Below are 20,638 nucleotides of genomic sequence, written 5' to 3'. Positions count from 1 at the left end.
TCATCTATTTACTGTGGCAATGACAGGTCATGCAAAGGAAAGGGGTTCAACTACCGCAGCATGTAACAGTTGAATCGTTGTTGTCCTAATGCAGTAAAAGAGAGCAGAAGCGAGAGAGTGGGATTGTATCGGAATGAACGAGGGGTTTTTGCTTGCCTAGCACTTCTGAAGATAGTATAGCTCTTCATCGGTGTCATCGATCTCATCGTCGGTCCCACGTCTACTGAGGGGGAACAATTACCGACAACAGAGAGGAAACACAATCAATGCAATGCAACAATATGATGCACGATCATGACATGACAATATGTTGTGATTTGAGCTAATGCAACTAACAGCGATTTAAATGAAGTTGGTTTGAATACAAGATTCAAATTCAAACTCCATATGTGATTATTCAAATGCCATTTAATTGATTTGACCTAATCAGCAGGCATAAGTTGCTCAAACATGCATGAAAATGGTACAGATGGATAGATTGGATTTTTCTGATAATTTTTCATATATAATTTATTTCATTCTGAGCTACGGTTGATTTTCTATGATTTTTAGAAGTTTTAACTATTTTTTGAAATAAATAAATCGTTTAGATTTATTTAAAATCTAGAAAAGTTATTACTGCGTCAGCATTACGTCAGAGTGATGTCAGCAGGTCAACTGACCCCTCCAGGTCAAACATGGCCTGTGGGTCCCGCACATCAGTGTCATAACTAATTAACATTGTTAATTAGTCACTAACTAAAGAAACTAATCTAGGGTTAGATAGGGCTTGGCCCACTTGTCAGTGACTCAAGGGGAGTCAAACCCCTGGTCAAAAGGTCAAACGTGCCGGCGGCGACATATGCGGCGGAGGGGCTCGGGAAATGCCCTCCGGCGACCAAAACAGCGGCGGCGATCATCTACGCGTAGCTGGCGCTCAGCCGCATCCAGCTAAGCAAGTGGGAGGGGCTGAGGTCAACCGGGCTCGTCGGAATCAAGCTCGTGGCGGCGGCCGGCGTGCGGGTGTGCTCGAGTCGGCGTTATGCTGCATGGAAGGGGGCATGGATGGGTGCTACGGGCAGCTGGTGATGCACTGAGCGCGATGATGAACTCCGTTTTGAGCTCGGGTGGACGTGGCCATGGCGGCGACTTGGCCGGCGAAGCCGAGCTCTCGGCCGTGGTGGCAGGCGGGGTTAAAGGGCGACTTGGACAGCGCGTCTAGGGGTTAAAGAGAGAGGAGCTCACAGCGGTTGCGACGGTGGCCTCGGGGAGCTCGGGGAGGGGCTGGTGAAGGCAGGAGGTCGCCGGCGATCTCAGCGACCCGATGTTGAAGAAGGCGGCGGTGTGGGCGTTCGGGGGCGTCCGGCGGCGGGTGTGTCCTCGAGGAGGTGTAGATGACGGAGGCGGAGCTCCTGGACGTGTTGGGGAGGCTAGGCGGTGGCTGTGGCCGCGGCGAACGGCGTCGGTGGCGATGGTGGTGTTCGGTCGCGGGAGAGAAATGGCGGCAGAGGAAGATGAGCACGAAAGGGAGTGAGAGGGGCCGGGGGGTGCGTGGCGTCTCCAGGGAGCCTCCGGAGGAAGCAGGGAGGCAGGAGGTGGCCCGGGAGCGTGCTCGCGCGCGGCGGCCACGCGCGCGCTGTCCTCCTGGCGGGAGGTAGGTAGTGACTGGCAGAGGCCAGTGGGCTGGGCCTCTGCTGGGGCGCTAGGTAAGCCCAGGTGAGGTTCCTCTCTCTCCTCTGCTTTCTAATTTAGTTTCTATTTTTCTATTTCTGTCATTTGTTTTGATTTAGTTTAGGCACTAAACCATTTGATAAAATCTGAAAGTGCGTTATATCGACTAGAGGGGGGTGAATAGGCGATTTTATGAATTCTTCACTGAGGAATTTGCGTGTGAGGAAATTCCTTTGCGAAGAACTACTTGCAGCGGAATAAGTACTCAAAAGTAAACATAGCAGAACACAAGCATGGTCATCAAGATGAAATGAAGACAAGCACGGAGTATAGAAAGCGTAAACACAGGATAACACAGGATGAAGACAAACAGAATGAAGAAATTGAACTGAGGAAATTGAGAAAGTCTTCAGTCAAAGTCTTCAAACACAGATATGAAGAAGAGCACAACACAGTAATGAGGAAATGAAAGAGTTGAGGAAATAGAACCAGTAAGCTTGGTGAAGACAATGATTTGGTAGACCAGTTCCAACTGCTGTCTCAGTTGTACGTCTGGTTGGAGCGGCTAGGTATTTAAACCTGAGGACACACAGTCCCGGACACACAGTCCTACCGTATTCTCCTTGAGCTAAGGTCACACAGACCTCGCCCAATCACTCGTGATAAGTCTTCAGGTGACTTCCAAACCTTCACAAACTCAGTCACTCGGCGATCCACAATTCCTCTTGGATGCTCTAGACCATGACGCCTAACTGTCTGGAAGAAGCACAGTCTTCAAAGGTAACAAGCGTCGGATCCACGCAGGATCAATCTCTTCAGTGATGCTCAATCACTTTGGGTTTGTAGGTGTTTGGGTTTGGGATTTGGGTTTTCCTCACTTGATGATTTTCGCTCGAAGTCCTCGGAGAATGGGATGCTCTCAAATGACAAGTGTCAGTTTATCTCGGAGTAGCCAACCAGCTAGTGGTTGTAGGGGGCGGCTATTTATAGCCTAGGGAGCAGCCTCACATGATATGACATAAATGCTCTTCAATGATATGACCGTTAGGTGCGTAGATATTTTGGGACAGCTGGCACAAGGTACAGCAACGGTCGGAAATTTGAGTATCAAATTCCTCAGGGCTATCATGTTCCTCGTTGTAGGCAATCCGCACTGGCGAATTCCTAACTCCTCTGTCAGAACAAATTCCTCGGAGACCAGAAAAACTTCGTCTCTGTCACTGAAGAATATGACTGAACTGTATGAGATTTCCAATGGCTTCACTCGAAGGAATTAGTAGGTGTAGGATTTTGAGTTCAGCATTACTTGGAAATTTTTCCTTAGTATTTCCTCGACCCCCTTTAACAGTACGGTGTTTCCTATGACTCAAGAAAGAGAAAATGAGACTACGAAAATAAAAGTCTTCACGCTTCATGTTCCTCGAATGGATACCTAGTCTTCAAGGTCACACCAATTTCTTCACTTTCAAAGTCTTCAGGAAGTCTTCAGAAATCCAAAATTTTCAGTCGAAGAACTTCATTTTTAGGGGTCGACTTTCTCTTTAAATATCAAACTCCTCATAGACTTATAGACCTGTGTACACTCATAAACACATTAGTCCCTTAACCTATAAGTCTTCAATACACCAAAATCACTAAGGGGCACTAGATGCACTTACAAAATCCTGAAACTTTTTATGGGCACTAACTAAATTATTTCAGAGGCCCTCACCAAGTTTCAAAATTATTGGAGCTGTAAAAATATTTATAGAATTTTAAAGCTCCAATTCAAATACATATTGGATTAATTCAAAGCCCATTTATGTCCTGGAAAAATGTCCACCATTTTTGGTTTAGGTTTTCACCTTGTTCCATAAATTATGAACATTTTTGAAGGGCATTGAGAATATTTGAATTTGAACCTAGTTGAATTCATTTGGTGCTGGAGTTTGGTCATCCCCATTTCAAGTTTCAAAAATTTAAACATGATGCAACACATGATTAGCTAGCCCAGAGCATACCACAACTAGGGATGTGACAATACACTTCATTGTCGCCACCGTCCACCTTCATCTCTAACATGAACTTGGGCATGTTTCTGGTAGTGAACCATGTTGTGTTGTTCTACCATGCCATCAAACCATGCATTTGGATGTCTGTGTACGAGCTCCAAACCGTGATTTGGTATTTGAGCGGGTCCGATTCAACTATTTGGATTTGTTCTGCCTTAACTCCCAAAAATGAATCGAACATGGCTCAACCCTTGCCAATGCGTGCGTGACCTTCCGCAATACAGAGCACCGGTGCAACTATTTGGGGTGACTTCATTCTTTTGCCTCCACTACCGCAAAACTTGCAAATAAATTCATAGTTGGGAAGTGACTGGATCACCTATAATAGTAAAAGGTAGATTGGCATATACCTATTGTCAGCTCTCACGTACATCATATGAGATTCAACAAAAACTACATCATCAGGAGATTCAAAAGTAACATGGTCACTTTTGACAAGCTCCTCCAGGAGTCTTTTTTTGATGTAATTAGGGTGACCCCATATATTCCTAGGTAGAGTCACAATGGGACTTCTTTTATGCATGCACAGCCGATGATATATATATTACCTGTCCACAAATGGAATTTATTTTGTTCTGTTAATTTCTTAACAGTGAAATTTTTATTTCTTATTTTAGTTCCTAGCGAATTTCATTTCGTCTTTAATTCCTTCCCTTCATGCCTCATGTAATTATAGCAAAATTTATTCTGTCTTTTATTCTTTCCTTATGAAATTCCTTTCTTCTTTAATTCCGTTCTTCATGCTTCGTATATAATAGGGAAATTTATTTATTCCTTCTTTCATTCTTTCCTTTAATTCCTTCCCTTCCTGCCTTATCATAAAGGATAAAATTTATTTCATCTTTTATTCTTTCCTTTAATTCCTTCCCTTTCCGCCTCATCATAAGGATGAAATTTATTCCTTATTTCTTCTTCTTTCCTTCCGTGCTCATAACGGCGGAACTTACTCCTCCATTTAACTCGTTTCCTTCATTGAATATTTTTTAACAAAATTCGTTTAACCCATATAAAAGGATATCTTCTTCTTTCTCAAACAACATGATAGGTAGGTGGATTGGTTCGTGTGGGCGGACTCCTCATGAGCTGGATCGAGCCCCACCTGAGGAACTTTATTTTTCGCCACGACCAGGTGCTATTTATACACCACGGTTACCATACCATTGCGTTGCTTCCAACAGATGCCGGACGGTAGTGTTGCTTCCTCCCAGCTCGACTGACTCCACCAACTTCGCTGACAAAGCCAAATCAGCCATGTCCGGCGATGGCCAGAGCGGCTCCGCAAGGGCGCACTTCGTGCTGGTCCCGATGATGGCGCAGGGTCACATTATTCCCATGACCGACATGGCGCGCCTGCTGGCCGAGCACGGCGCGCAGGTCACCTTCATCACCACGCCAGTGAACGCGTCCAGGCTGGCGAGCTTCGCCGCCCACGTGGAGGAGACAGGCCTGGCGGTCCGGCTCGTGGAGCTCCATTTCCCGGCAGCCGAGTTTGGGCTACCGGACGGGTGCGAGAACATCGACATGATCCAATCTAAGGATCTGCTGTTGAACTTCTTCGAGGCATGCGCCGCCCTCCGGGAGCCGCTCAAGGCACATCTCCGTGAGCAGCAACAGTCGCCTCCGAGCTGCATCATATCTGACACGACGCATTGGTGGACCAATGATGTCGCAAGAGAGCTTGGTATCCCGAGGCTCACCTTTAGCGGCTTCTGTGGCTTCTCGTCCCTTGTCAGGTACAATCATAAGAGGGAAATCCCGTGAGTAGTTAATTTTGTACTGGGCAAATTAACTGCTATTAGTATCTTTTGTTTTGCAGATCAATTGCAGTTTGTTGACCTTTAAGCCTGCAGTTTTATGCGATTTTAACAACTATTACCATCTTGCAGTTACATCATTTGCCGCGACAACTTATTGAAACACGTCACAGATGAGAATGAGCTCATTACGATCCCAGGGTTCCCTACATCACTGGAGCTGGCAAAGGCTAAATGCCCTGGACGCATTCCCATTCCAGGTATGGAGCAAATTCGTGAGAAGATCTATCAAGAGGAGCTGAGATGCGATGGCGTAGTCCTTAACAGCTTCAAAGAGCTGGAGACATTGCATATCGAATCCTTTGAGCAGGTGACAAGGAAGAAAGTATGGACGGTCGGGCCAATGTGCCTCTGCCACCAGAACAGCAACACAATCGCCGCAAGAGGAAACAAGGCACCAATAGATGAGGCAGACTGCTTGCAGTGGCTTGATTCAATGAAGCCAGGCTCAGTGATCTTTGTCAGCTTTGGCAGCCTCACCTGCACTGCACCTCAGCAACTTATTGAGCTCGGCCTGGGACTTGAAGCCACCAAGAAACCATTCATTTGGGTGATCAAAGCAGGAGATAAGTTTCCAGAAGTTGAGGAATGGCTCTCAGACGGCTTCGAGGAACGTGTCAAAGAGAGAGGCATGATCATAAGGGGCTGGGCACCACAGGTGATGATCCTGTGTCACCAAGCCATTGGAGGATTCATGACACACTGTGGGTGGAACTCAACAATAGAAAGCATCTGTGCAGGTGTGCCCATGATCACATGGCCACACTTCTCGGAGCAGTTTTCAAACGAGAAGTTGGTGGTGGATGTGCTGAACATTGGGGTGGAGGTTGGAGTGGAAGGAGTTACATGGTGGGGACATCAACACAAAGAGGCTATGGTTACAAGAAATGATGTGGAGAGAGCAGTGTACGCCCTGATGGATGAGGGGAAAGCTCAAGAGCAGTTCCGGGTGAGAGCAAAAGACTGTGCCATCAAGGCAAGGAGGGCTTTCGATGAGGAAGGTTCTTCATATAACAACATAAAGCTACTGATTCAAGAAATGGGAAACAAGACGAATGCATGTGGTTGATGCACATGGTGTAAACTTAATAAAGAAATATATTTTCCAAATAACCAGTAGCTTGTATCAGGGTCACTGGTGGTGGCCTAATTGTTTAGAGATTAGGCATGGTCCAAATGAGTTGACAGCAATATCGATTATCCATACTGTTACACAGGTTCCATGGCAGTCAATATAATGTTACACACAGTCTGATTTTCCAGATGTTATGTTCTCCCTTCCCTTTGTTTCCCACTAGCTCATCAGAGTTGATAAGAGTTGGAAAAGGCCAAAAAATAAATAAAATGTATGCACACAATCAAAACTGACACTGAAAGCAAGAGGTAATTCGAGGTGAATATTAGAAAGAAAAGAAGGAACTAGAACCAGCATAAAGCAAGAAATTAGAAGCTTATGTTTGACTGAGTAGTGTGACGAACATTAAGTTTCAAGGATCTTCCCATCTTAATCCAAGAAAAAGGTTTGAGGGCCAAACTCAAGATTAATGAGGAAAGCAATTACTTCAGGTGCCACATTCCTGCTAAATATGCACTTTAACCTTCTAAATATATTTTTCGGATAAAAGTATGTATTTACTCTCTCCGTACCAAAATATAAGACGTTTTTGCACTTCAAGTTGAAGTGCAAAAATGTCCTATATTTTGATAAGGAGGTATCTAACAACTGTGGGCACAAAGATGTGTGAATAACTTATACAATGGTATAAATAAATGCGTCTAAATAGAGTGGCTGTTCCACAAAATGTTTCAAGATTTACTGAGCAACTATGAACAAGCATGGTGAAATATTCTACAATCAAAGCAGGTCAACGTTTTGAGTTCATTACAAATTCAACTACCAACTAGGCAACGGGATTGAACATATGAAAGCTGCAGATTGGTGGAAATAGAACGAACCTGGTTTCACTAAGCACCAAACAGTAAAGCTTCAGCAGACACCCAGATTTGCTACCAAGTGAATGGCAGAACGCTGTTGCACCATGATCATCAGCTTCAGGCCAGAAGTTAAATAATGTTACTGAAAGAATTTCCCCACTGAAACTTTCTGCAGAGCCAGTGAATCATGTATCACATGTTGATGAAAAAAAATTAAGAAGACCAGACAAATTCCTTTGGACTAATAAAATATAAGAATTGAATTGGAACCTCTCTCAAATAACAGTCTAAGAACAATCTCTTACTGAGAGGAGCAGAGTAAAACTTACTAGTATCTAACAAGGAAAAAGAGTACAGATTGCATGACATGCAATAACTCACCTTTGTTTTAACAGAAATTGTGCCAAACTGTCAATATAACAATCATCATTCAGCAACAGAGAAGATTAGACCAAGATGTTTGGGGATGATCCCAAATGAGAACTTAACATGTATGGCTTCCATTGGTGTGAGAATACTGCCTTAATTATCACTTCGTCCTCTGAAGTACAGATTTGCAGCCAGTGCATCATTTGAAATGAAAAATGCTTGTTAATCATTGAGTGATCACTCAGACTTTAGGACAACTGATATTACCTTGTTTTACATCATCGATGCATGATGAGTTACCAATAGTCCTTACAAGAGCAGAGTCCATGTCTAAAATGATGGAAGCGTGTCCTGTCCCTCACAACAATCTCTCTCATATACAGCTTGGTGATCAATTTAATTGCATTCTGGCAGTCCAAACACATCCTCAAGTTTTTCACGATCCTTATTGTCACGCTGGATTCTGATACGAGTAATGCAAAAGCGACAGCCAACTTCTCGCTGTGCCAATAAAGAACTTTTTGTTTTTCTTCTTCTGTGACTTGAACAAAGACCTCGGTTACATCAGGTACATACCCATCATTCTTCAAATCCATGAGTAACATGTCCAATTTAGAATAGATTTCTTCGCTCATAGGATGAGATCTATCGCCAGCTACAAATTCATGAATTGTGCCGTTCATTTCAATAAGACTGCAACCAGGCTCTTTCTTGATTCCTTTCTCCATCATTAATTGCCTAAGCCACCGGACATCTCCCCATCTATTAGATTTTGCATACAGGTTGGACAAAAGGACGTAAGCCATGCTGTTCTCAGGTTCCAACTCAAGGAGACGTTCTGCTGCCAATTCACCTATCTCTGAGTTACCATGGACCCTACAAGCTGCCAGCAGGGTCCCCCAAATTGCAGAGTTGGGTTTCATGGGCATTTTACCTATTGTCTCCAATGCTTCTCTTAGTTTCCCAGCTCGGCCAAGGAGGTCGATTATGCATCCATAATGCATCACATTAGGAGCAATCCTGTAGGTCACAGTCATGCTGAGAAAGAAGTCTCGTCCTTTGTCAACCAAGCCAGCATGAGTACAGGCAGTGAGAACGCCAATGAAGGTCACCTCGTCTGGAGCTTCAAACGCCCTAAGCATCCTGTCAAACATATCGATAGCCTCCAAACCATGGCCATTCACTGCAAGACCAAGTATAACAGCGGTCCAGGTAAATTTATCTCTACTGTGCATCTCATTGAACACGTCCAATGCACGCTCGATGCTCCCACACTTTGAATACATGTCTATGAGTGCATTCCCGACAAAAGTATCCATCTTGATCCCATGTCTGTTCATGTAAATTCTAGCCCACTCCCCTGTCTCTAAAGCACCAAGCTGCGTGCATGCCGTGACTATGCTGACCATGGTGAACTCATCTGCCCTCACCTTGCTAAGTTGCATCTCACGAAACATCTCCAATGCCTCTCGGAACTGGCCAGCTTGTACATAACCATCAATCATTGCAGTCCATGAGACGGTGTCCCTCTCAGGCATACGATCAAACAGTACTCTGGCTCGATCAACCTGACCTAGTCTTACACACCCACAGATTACCGACGTCCAGGACACAATGTTCCTCACCTGCATGACCTCAAACAAATCCCAAGCTGCTTCCATCTCGCCACACTCGGCATACATATCAACGAGCGCATTCTCCACCTTGAGGACAGGCAGCACCCCACTCTCAATGACGCGCTTGTGCAGCTGCATTCCGAGCAGGACGTCGTTGCCTTTGCCGCATGCTGACAGCACCGTGATGTAGAGACCGGCGTGGGCACAACGCCAGCCCTCACAATATCCAGGAATGAGCAGCATGACAGCCTGAACTGCCTGCTTCTCTTGTGGCCAGACATAAGCGCATTCCACACAACAGGCGTGCCGCCACCTCTGGCGGGCTGCACGTCCAGCAGCGCACGCGCCGTCATGCCGTCGCCCCTGGCAGCGTACATGAGCACCAGCGAGCTCGCCACGTGGGCGTTGAGCTCCAGCCCAAACTTAACCACATGCGCGTGGACAGACTCTCCGACGGACGGCGCCACGGCGCCCCGCTTCGCTGCCACCGCCTTGAGCAACGGCGGGGACGTGTACGCGTCAGGCTGGCTCCGCGTGCCAGCATGCCCACGTACGCCCGCAAGGGCATCCTCGGCCCTGGCAGCCGAACCAACACCGCGAGGCGCCCCGGCTGGGAATTCCGTCGAACAGGCCGCGGGCGCAGAGCATTGCGGGTGCCAGCCTTCCGCGCGCACTCCTCACCGCGCCATCGTCGCGTTAACCGCGGGTAGATTGATTTACCGGAAAGAAAGGATTACCGACGAGATGGACTGCACTGGGGGTTGCGCACCGCGCACGTCTGGTCTACGAACGACAGCAGTAGCAGATTAAGATTAGAAAACACGGGCGAGCGAGGAGGTCCCGCCGCATCACGACGGCGGGAGCGGTGGAGCAAGAGTGGAGCCTATCGCTGGACGTGCTCACGTGGAGCTGCACTCCGGCGAGCAGGGTCGGCAACCGACAGCAGCGGTGGCCTTCCGGCCGCGGGATAGCGGTGGCCTCGAGCGGGAAACGAAGACTTCGCTCGCCTTCCGCTCTGTTTTTCTTTTTCATTATATAAGAGGCTGTTTGGAATCGGTGTAAAGTTTGTGTGGCCACCAATATTTAGCTCAAACTTGAATTAAGTATCAGTGTGCACAAAACAACACATCCATTTCAAACGGGGTCTCAGGTTTTGGTGAGATGACAATTCTACATATGTGTGTATGATTTTGTAGATCTTCGACCCGCATGGATAGAATATGTGTACTAGGAATCCATCTGATTTTCTTTTACAAAGTAGTATATTTTACAAATGTACTAGATCACTGATTACGTGCATTGCCGCACCCATCTATTTTGAGAAAAAGATAGTAGAAATGTCACAAAAATGTATGCACCATAAATTTGCTCTTTTTCCAGGATTCACTTTATGGTCCCTTGATATAGACAAGCAATATTGCCAAACAAGCTCAAGGTAATTGAAGATTCTAAAACCTCATTAACATCAAATGGCTTTGTTTTTTCATCCTGAAGTTAATAAGATGGGTACTAAGAAAACAGATTGGCACGTAAACATATTTAAAGAATATACTGGATATGCCAATTAGAGCATTTCTAGCAAACCCCGTAAAACGCCGACCCATAAAACTCGTTTACAGTTCGCGAAAACCCCAGATTAGCCAATTTGACAGCGATTCCGACGATAGTTCAAATTTAAAGAATAAAACATAGTTCGCGCGCAAATAAAAGCATAGTTTTCTACGACAAACGCAAAAGAACTTCATGCAAAAGCAATGACCACGTCCATCGTCACCTTGGTCGCTTTTCACCCATCGTCATGATCTTCACTCCACACCACCGCCATTGATGCCATCGCCGCCTTGGAGTCCATCACCAGCGCTTGTTCCAACTCCGGCACCGAAAGCATCAACGGCACTGGTTTCAACTCCTGATGGGAAAACAACACCTGCACCAAAACACCCACCGGCCGCCGCTAGCATCCTCCTCTTCAAGATGTCTCTCCTTGCCATATCATGCCATTCTTTGGTGATGTCGTCCATGTCACCAAATTATTTATTTTTGGAACTTTTTAAAGTCCCAAATTATTTAAAGTACAAAAAGCGAAACAAAAAGAAAAATGAAAAATGAAAAACAGGCCGCATGGACATGGGCCAGCCCAAACGGGCGCACTGCATCTTCTCCCAGTGCGCAGGGTGCAGTATATGAGGTTCCTACTTCATGAGCCGGCCCAGGTGGGGGATTCTCCTGTGTGAAACATTTTTTATCACTTATAGATGATGTTGGTGGTAATATTTTGCAACATTGAGGGCAATTTTAGTGATGTACCGCAAGAAGCAATTGCTTGTTTATTATTACTAGCAAACATGACGGGCATTGCAATGGGAGAAAAAATCGCCCCCTTGTACACACAAGAAAAAATGGGGTAGAAAACATATGTAAATAGGATTTTCCAAAATACCTCATATAGAGAAGATATTAATTAAGGTTGCACCATCAGCTTAATTCTAGAAATGATTAACATGCAAGATAATAGCATATTTGAAACCTACACATTTTTCTGAGGGATTTTCATATATAACATGTTAGTTTTGGAGTTAGGATTTGAAAGATATGAATATTTTAAAAAGCATTTGAATTTGCACCAAAGAGAAGTGAAAAAAGAAAAAGAAAGGTCTCATGGGTAGTTGAGTGAGGTGTTAGCCACTGAGCTAGCTATGTGGATGTGAGAAGTTAGGGATCACACTATATATAACCCAAAGAAAACGGTCTATCTAGTGAAATGAATTGTTTCCAGTGGGTAACTATTGGCAACTTTAAGAGTGATTTCCATGATGTTCCGCCAGAAACAATAGCACTTTTATTACTAGGTATAGACTAGCAAAATGGCCTGTGCGTTATAGCGGGAGAAATAAATTCATAATCTCTAATAACCATGATCAAATTTTGCTGCATTACTGAAATACACTATCACTCTCAATTTCGTGAAATCATGAATACTTTTTTTAAACTCGTGAATATATTTGAAATTGTGAATATTTTTCAAATTCATGAATAACTTCACATTTTTTTCAACATTTTCTAATCAAGAACATTTATTGAATTCATGTATATTTTATACTATTTGCAACCACTTCTTAAAATTGTGAACATTTTAAAAAAATTCTTGAATCGGCGAACATTTCTAGAATGGGGGAACATTGTTTTGGAAATTGGTGGAACAATTTTTTAATTTCATGAATATTTTTTTGATTTAACGAACATTTTTTTGAAATGCATGATCATTTTTTGAATTAGCAAACATTTTATGAATGAATAAACTACTCCCTCCGTCCCATAATATAAGAGCGTTTTTGACACTAGACTAGTGTCAAAAACGCTCTTATATTATGGGACGGAGGGAGTATTTTGTAAGTCACGCCAGTTTTTGAATTTTTAGGAAATTTGTTCATTCATAAACACTTTTTGAATTGGCGATTTTTTTTCAATTTCATTAACATTTTTTAATACACGAACTTTTAAAAATAATGAACATTTTTTGATTTCCCAAACAATTGAATAAGCAAATAAATTTTTTATAAAATTGCGAACATTTTTGAATCCACAAAAAAAAGTATTTCAAATTTTTTTTAAAATCAGGAACTTTTTTTAAGTCTCATTATTTAAAGTACAAAAACAACAATAAATAAATAATAATAAACGAAATTCGAAAAACAGGCAGCCCAATCAGGAGCGCTGTGTCTTCTTGCAGCATGCAGAGCGTAATATAGGAGGTCCCTACTGCATGGGCCGGTCCAAACGGGGGAATTCCCCCATGTGAAACTTTTTTTTATCACTTAGGTAGCATTAGCGGGTAATATTTTGCAATTTTGGGGTAATTTTCGTGACGCACCGGAAGAAGCAATAGCCCTGTTATAGCCCCTTTATTTATTTATAGAGATAGGTATAGATTAGGTGTATAGATATAGATATAGATATGAATTAGTAGGTATAGATATAGTTATAGATTGGTGCTATACGAAAGATTGAACATTTATAACAGCAAATATATGATCAAATCATCGGTGTTATACGACAGATTGAGCATTTATAACAGCAAATATACGAAATAACCGAGAAATACAGCCCAAAGCATTTTCCGCCAGGACCAGATGCTATTTATACACCACGGTTACCATCCCATTGCGTTGCTTCCAACAGATCGTGGCATGCATCTTGCCGGGCGGTAGTGTTGCTTCCTCCCAGCTTGACTGACTCCACCAACTTCTTCAGCCATGTCCGGCGATGGCCAGAGCGGCTCCGCAAGGGTGCACTTCGTGCTGGTCCCGATGATGGCGCAGGGTCACATAATCCCCATGACCGACATGGCGAGCCTGCTGGCCGAGCACGGCGCGCAGGTCACCTTCATCACCACGCCAGTGAACGCGTCCAGGTTGGCGAGCTTTGCCGCCCACGTGGAGGAGACAGGCCTGGCGGTCCGGCTCGTGGAGCTCCATTTCCCGGCAGCCAAGTTTGGCCTACCGGACGGGTGCGAGACCGTCGACATGATCCAATCGCAGGATCTGCTGTCGAACTTCTTGGAGGCATGCGCCGCGCTTCGGGAGCCGCTCAAGGCGCACCTCCGTGAGCAGCAGCTGCCGCCTCCGAGCTGCATCATTTCTGACACGATGCATTGGTGGACCGGTGATGTCGCAAGAGAGCTTGGTATCCCGAGGCTCACCTTTAGTGGCTTCTGTGGCTTCTCGTCCCTTGTCAGGTACAATCATAAGAGGGAAATCCCGTGAGTAGTTAATTTTGTACCGGGCAAAATAACTGCTATTACTATCTTTAGTTTTGCAGATCAATTGCAGTTTGTTGACGTTTAAGCCTGCAGTTTTATGCGATTTTAACAACTATTACCATCTTGCAGTTACATCATTTGTCGCGACAACTTATTGAAACACATCACAGATGAGAATGAGCTCATTACGATCCCAGGGTTCCCTACACCACTGGAGTTGGCAAAGGCTAAATGCCCTGGAGGCATTCCCATTCCAGGTATGGAGCAAATTCGTGAGAAGATCTATCAAGAGGAGCTGAGATGCAATGGCGTGGTCCTTAACAGCTTCAAAGAGCTGGAGACATTGCATATCGAATCCTTTGAGCAGGTGACAAGGAAGAAAGTATGGACGGTCGGGCCAATGTGCCTCTGCCACCAAAACAGCAACACAATCGCCGCAAGAGGAAACAAGGCGCCAATAGATGAGGCAGACTGCTTGCAGTGGCTTGATTCAATGAAGCCAGGCTCGGTGATCTTTGTCAGCTTTGGCAGCCTCACCTGCACTGCACCTCAGCAACTTATTGAGCTCGGCCTGGGACTTGAAGCCTCCAAGAAACCATTCATTTGGGTGATTAAAGCGGGAGATAAGTTTCCAGAAGTTGAGGAATGGCTCTCAGACGGCTTCGAGGAACGCGTCAAAGAGAGAGGCATGATCATAAGGGGCTGGGCACCACAGGTGATGATCCTGTGGCACCAAGCCATTGGAGGATTCATGACACACTGTGGGTGGAACTCAACAATAGAGAGCATCTGTGCAGGCGTGCCCATGATCACATGGCCACACTTCGCGGAGCAGTTTTCAAACGAGAAGTTGGTGGTGGATGTGCTGAACATTGGGGTGGAGGTTGGAGTGGAAGGAGTTACACGGTGGGGACATGAACATAAAGAGGCTATGGTTACAAGAAATGATGTGGAGAGAGCAGTGTACGCCCTGATGGATGAGGAGAAAGCTCAAGAGCAGTTCCGGGTGAGAGCAAAAGAATGTGCCATTAAGGCAAGGAGGGCTTTCGATGAGGAAGGTTCTTCATATAACAACATAAAGCTACTGATTCAAGAAATGGGAAACAAGATGAATGCATGTGGTTGATGCACATGGTGTCACTTAATTCCAAATAACCAGTACCTTGTATCAGGGTCACTGGTGGTGGCCTAATTGTTTAGAGAATAGACATGGTCCAAATGAGTTGACAGCAATATCGATTATTCATACTGTTACACAGGTTCCATGGCAGTCAACATAATGTTACACACAGTCTGTTTTTCCAGATGTTATGTTCTCCCTTCCCTTTGTTTCCCACTAGCTCATCAGAGTTAATAAGAGTTGGAAAAGGCCAAAAAATAAAATAAAATAAAATGTATGCACACAAATCAAAACTGAGACTGCAAGCAAGAGGTAGGTGAATAATCGAAAGAAAAGAAGGAATTAGAACCAGCATAAAGCGCACAAGAAATTAGAAGCTTATGTTTGACTGGGTAGTGTGACGAACATTAAGTTTCAAGGATCTCTCCCATACTAATCCTAAAAAAGGTTTGAGGAGGGCCGAACTCAAGATTAATGAGGAAAGCAATTACTTCAGGTGCCCCGTTCCAGCTAAATATGCACTTTAACCTTCTAAATATATTTTTCCAGATAAAAGTATGTATTTACTCCCTCCGTACCAAAGTATAAGACGTTTTTGCACTTCAATTTGAACTGCAGAAAAGTCTTATATTTTGATACGGAGGTAGTATCTAACAACAGTGGGCACAAAGGTGTGTGAATAACTTATACCATGGTGTAAATAAATGTGTTTTAAATAGAGTGGCTGTTTCATAAAATGTTTCAACTTTCAAGATTTACTGAGCAACTATGAACAAGCATGGTGAAATAGTCTACAATCAAAGTAGGTCAATGTTTTGAGTTCATTGCAAATTCAATTACCAACTAGGCAACGGGATTGAACATATGAAAGCTGCAGATTGGTGGAAATAGAACGAACCTGGTTTCACTAAGCACCAAACAGTAAAGCTTCAGCAGACACCCAGATTTGCTACCAAGTGAATGGCAGAACGCTGTTGCACCATGATCATCAACTTCAGGCCAGAAGTTAAATAATGTTACTGAAAGAATTTCCCCACTGAAACTTTCTGCAGAGCCAGTGAATCATGTATCACATGTTGGTGAAAGAAAATTAAGAAGACCAGACAAATTCCTTTGGACTAATAAAATATAAGAATTGAATTGGAACCTCTCTCAAATAACAGTCTAAGAACAACAAATTACTCAGAGGAGCAGAGTAACTTACTAGTATCTAACCAACAAAAAGAATACAGATTGCATGACATGCTATAACTCACCTTTCTTTTCATCGAACTTCTGCCAAACTGTCAATATAACAATCATCATTCGGCAACAGAGAAGATTAGATCAAGATGTTTGGGGATGATCCCAAATGAGAACTTAACATATATGGCTTCCATTGGTGTGAGAATATTGTCTTAATTATCACTTCGTCCTCTGAAGTACAGATTTGCAGCCAGTGCATCATTTGAAATGAAAAATGTTTGTTAATCATTGAGTGATCACTCAGACTTTAGGACAACTGATATTACCTTGTTTTGCATCATCGATGCATGATGAGTTACCAATAGTCCTTACAAGAGCAGAGTCCATGTCTAAAATGATGGAAGCGTGTCCTGTCCCTCACAACAATCTCTCTCACATACAGCTTGGTGATCAATTTAATTGCATTGTGGCAGTCCAAACACATCCTCAAGTTTTTCACGATCCTTATTGTCACGCTGGATTCTGATACGAGTAATGCAAAAGCGACAGCCAACTTTTCGCTGTGCCAATAAAGAACTTTTTGTTTTTCTTCTTCTGTGACTTGAACAAAGACCTCGGTTACATCAGGTACATAGCCATCGTTCTTCAAATCCGTGAGTACCTTGTCCAATTTAGAATAGATTTCTTCGCTCATAGGATGAGATCTATCACCAGCTACAAATTCGTGAATTGTGCCGTTCATTTCAATAAGACTGCAACCAGGCTCTTTCTTGATTCCTTTCTCCATCATTACCTGCCTAAGCCACCGGACATCTCCCCATCTATTAGATTTTGCATACAGATTGGACAAAAGGACGTAAGCCATGCTGTTCTCTGGATCCAACTCAAGGAGACGTTCTGCTGCCAATTCACCTATCTCTGAGTTACCATGGACCCTACAAGCTGCCAGCAGGGTCCCCCAGATTGCAGAGCTGGGTTTCATGGGCATTTTACCTATTGTCTCCAATGCTTCTCTTAGTTTCCCAGCTCGGCCAAGGAGGTCGATCATGCATCCATAATGCATCACATTAGGAGCAATCCTGTAGGTCCCAGTCATGCTGAGAAAGAAGTCTCGTCCTTTGTCAACCAAGCCAGCATGAGTACAGGCAGTGAGAACGCCAATGAAGGTCACCTCGTCTGGAGCTTCAAACGCCCTAAGCATCCTGTCAAACATATCGATAGCCTCCTCACCATGTCCATTCACTGCAAGACCAAGTATAACAGCGGTCCAAGTAAATTTATCTCTACTGTGCACCTCATTGAACACGTCCAATGCACGCTCGATGCTCCCACACTTTGAATACATGTCTATGAGCGCATTCCCGACAAAAGTATCCATCTTGATGCCATGTCTGTTCATGTAAATTCTAGCCCACTCCCCTGTCTCTAAAGCACCAAGCTGCGCGCATGCCGTGACTATGCTGACCATGGTGAACTCGTCTGCCCTCACCTTGCTAAGTTGCATCTCACGAAACATCTCCAATGCCTCTCGGAACTGGCCAGCTTGTACATAACCATCAATCATTGCAGTCCATGAGACGGTGTCCCTCTCAGGCATACGATCAAACAGTACTCTGGCTCGATCAACCTGGCCTAGTCTTACAAACCCAGAGATTACCGACGTCCAGGACACAATATTCCTCACCTGCATGCCCTCAAACAAATCCCAAGCTGCTTCCATCTGGCCACACTCGGCGTACATATCAACGAGCGCATTCTCCACCTTGAGATCGGGCAGCACCCCACTCTCAATGATGCGCTTGTGCAACTGCATTCCGAGCAGGACGTCGTTGCCTTTGCCACATGCTGACAGCACCGTGATGTAGGTGACTGGCGTGGCCACAACGCCAGCCCTCATCATATCCAGGAAAGAGCAGCATGACAGCCTGAATTGCCTGCTTCTCTTGTGACCGGACATAAGCGCATTCCACACAACGGGCGTGCCGCCACCACTGGCGGGCTGCACATCCAGCAGCGCACGCGCCGTCACGCCGTCGCCCCTGGCCGCGTACATGAGCACCAGCGAGCTCGCCACGTGGGCGTTGAGCTCCAGCCCAAACTTAACCACATGCGCGTGGACAGCGTCACCGACGGACGGCGGCACAGCGCCCAGCTCCGCCGCCGCCTTGAGCAACGGCGGGAACGTGTACGCGTCAGGCCTGGCTCCGCGTGCCAGCATGCCCACGTACGCCCGCAAGGGCATCCTCGGCCCTGGCAGCCGAACCACCACCGTGTGGCGCCCCGGCTGGGAATTCCGTCGAACAGGCCGCGGGCGCAGAGCAATGCGGGTGCCAGCCTTCCGCGCGCACTCCTTACCGCGGCATCGTCTCGTTAACCGCGGGTAGATTGATTTGCCGCAGGGAAAGAAAGGGTCAGCCGACGAGATGGACTGCACTGGGGGTGGCGCCGCGCACGCCTGGTCTACGAACAACAGCGGCAGCAGACTAGAAGACACGGGCTAGCGAGGAGGCCCCGCCGCATCGCGGCAACGGGAGCGGAGGAGCAGGAGTAGAGTCGGTCGCTGGACGTGGTCGCGTACTCGCGTGGAGCTGCGCTCCGGCGAGCAGGGCCCGCAACCGACGGCAGCGGTGGGCCTTCCGGCCGCGGGACAGCCGGGAAGGAACACTTCGGTAGGCCTTTTGGTGTACACGCGTCGCCCCGCCACGCCCTCGCCTTCCTCACCACTTAGAGCATGGTTAATAGTATAGCCAGCTGCTGGCTATAAGGCGGTGCCATGTCATCTACAGCCCATCTTATAGTCAACATGTATAATAGTACATCAAAAGAGTGTACTACTTTTTTATTATGTGATCCACCTTTCATTCTCACAAAGTGTCTAGAGCACGTGCTAGAGCTGGCTCTTCACGAAGAGCCCGCTTACCTTCTCTCTCCTCTTCTCTTTCCTCCAACTAAGCAGAAATATACTAGTTTATTTCTTATAGCCTGCTGACTCAGCTCTATTATACTTGCTCTTAGAGCATCTCTAGCATACCTTATATAAAGCCGCAACCCGTAAAATAACCGTCAAAATACGCGTCGGCGCAGAAAATGCTGCTCGATCAAACCCCGCAAACGCGTCTGACACGTAAATTTTTTTTGTGGGGCGCGGCATAATTCCCATCCCAACCCGCGAAAATGCGGGTTCCCCCCTCGCCCCGTCGGCGCCGGTTGGCTGGGCGAACATTTCAGCCCGCGCTTTTCCCCACCCCCGCCGCCGAGCCGCCGCCTACGATTCCGACCAAACTAGCCGGCGGGATCACGCCGGAGGACCGCCACACGCCCGAGCTTGCCCTCCGCCACTTCCTCTTGCGTCGACGGGACGACAACGAGCAGATCGGCGGTTGTTCGTCGCGGCGGCCGGATTTGTCGTTTCCGGCCACCGATGGCTGCGCCAAGCCATGGATTGTCGGGGAGCATCCCGCGCAGCCCCGGCAAAGCCCCAACACTGCATGCAGGTACTGGTTCGTCCTGTAGCCGCTGTCGTCGGTTTGCCGGCAAGGATTCAGCCGGTCGTCCACCGGGCTCGGCGCTCGCGCAGCGGCTTTATACGGGGACATCATCATGTGTGTAGGAAGATGGATGCTCATTTTGGTTTTGGGAAGGAGAATACATTGATTTAGTGATAGAAAGAAAGTTAATAGATGTCCGTGCACTCCTTAGTAGAATTAAGGCTACTGATGCGGCTGCATGTGCAATTAGAGAAGAAACTAGCGGTGAAGCAATGTCTACGTCTTTAGAATCAAAACAGAAGAATGTAGAATGCAAGATCAACAATCCGCTGATCAACAACGAAGACATGGAGAAGATATTGGTCCAACTAGTGGGAGCAGTTATGGATATATTCTTAAATGCATAATTGTGGTTCTTGTTTTCTTTGGTCTTACTATTCTAGCAAAAATTTGGTGAATTACTATGTATCCAATGTCGTTGAAGAAAAAAAAAAGTAAAAAAGATGTGTTTTCATGTTTGAAATTGAAATGCAAATTACTGATTTGCGGGGTCTGCTCAGCCGCCGCCTGCGCTGGCCCGCAAATTCGGTTTTCCGCAAAATGTAAACGTATTTTGTGGGTTGGCATGATACAAGATCTGCTAGAGATGCT

At 45.6% G+C, this 20,638-nt stretch overlaps 3 protein-coding genes and 1 pseudogene across 3 annotated transcripts; 2 read left to right on the top strand and 2 right to left on the bottom strand.

The window, feature by feature from the left end:
- Nucleotides 1-4,651: 4,651 nt before the first annotated feature.
- LOC109786504 (pentatricopeptide repeat-containing protein At3g62890-like) lies at nt 4,652-11,456 on the bottom strand (annotated as a pseudogene).
- Nucleotides 4,740-7,477, top strand: LOC109786511 (UDP-glycosyltransferase 73D1). Its single transcript, XM_040403551.3, has 2 exons — nt 4,740-5,434; nt 5,588-7,477. The coding sequence occupies exons 1-2, from the start codon at nt 4,740-4,742 to the stop codon at nt 6,582-6,584; spliced, it is 1,692 nt and encodes a 563-aa protein (XP_040259485.1). The 3' UTR covers nt 6,585-7,477.
- A 1,947-nt stretch (nt 11,457-13,403) lies between the features above and the next one.
- Nucleotides 13,404-19,206, bottom strand: LOC109786510 (pentatricopeptide repeat-containing protein At2g29760, chloroplastic). The gene is made up of 4 exons (XM_020345087.4): nt 16,826-19,206; nt 16,571-16,730; nt 16,213-16,360; nt 13,404-14,162 (listed from the first exon to the last, which is right to left on the bottom strand). The coding sequence occupies exon 1, from the start codon at nt 18,739-18,741 to the stop codon at nt 16,855-16,857; it is 1,887 nt and encodes a 628-aa protein (XP_020200676.1). The 5' UTR covers nt 18,742-19,206; the 3' UTR covers nt 13,404-14,162; nt 16,213-16,360; nt 16,571-16,730; nt 16,826-16,854.
- Nucleotides 13,689-15,498, top strand: LOC109786512 (UDP-glycosyltransferase 73D1-like). Its single transcript, XM_020345089.4, has 2 exons — nt 13,689-14,170; nt 14,324-15,498. The coding sequence occupies exons 1-2, from the start codon at nt 13,689-13,691 to the stop codon at nt 15,318-15,320; spliced, it is 1,479 nt and encodes a 492-aa protein (XP_020200678.1). The 3' UTR covers nt 15,321-15,498.
- Nucleotides 19,207-20,638: the final 1,432 nt, after the last annotated feature.

The sequence above is a fragment of the Aegilops tauschii genome, chromosome 3 (genome assembly GCF_002575655.3).
Source record: "Aegilops tauschii subsp. strangulata cultivar AL8/78 chromosome 3, Aet v6.0, whole genome shotgun sequence".
NCBI classification, from domain to species: Eukaryota; Viridiplantae; Streptophyta; class Magnoliopsida; order Poales; family Poaceae; genus Aegilops; species Aegilops tauschii.
The sequence above is the reverse complement of the archived record's forward strand: the minus strand, read 5'-3'. Positions and strand labels throughout refer to the sequence as shown.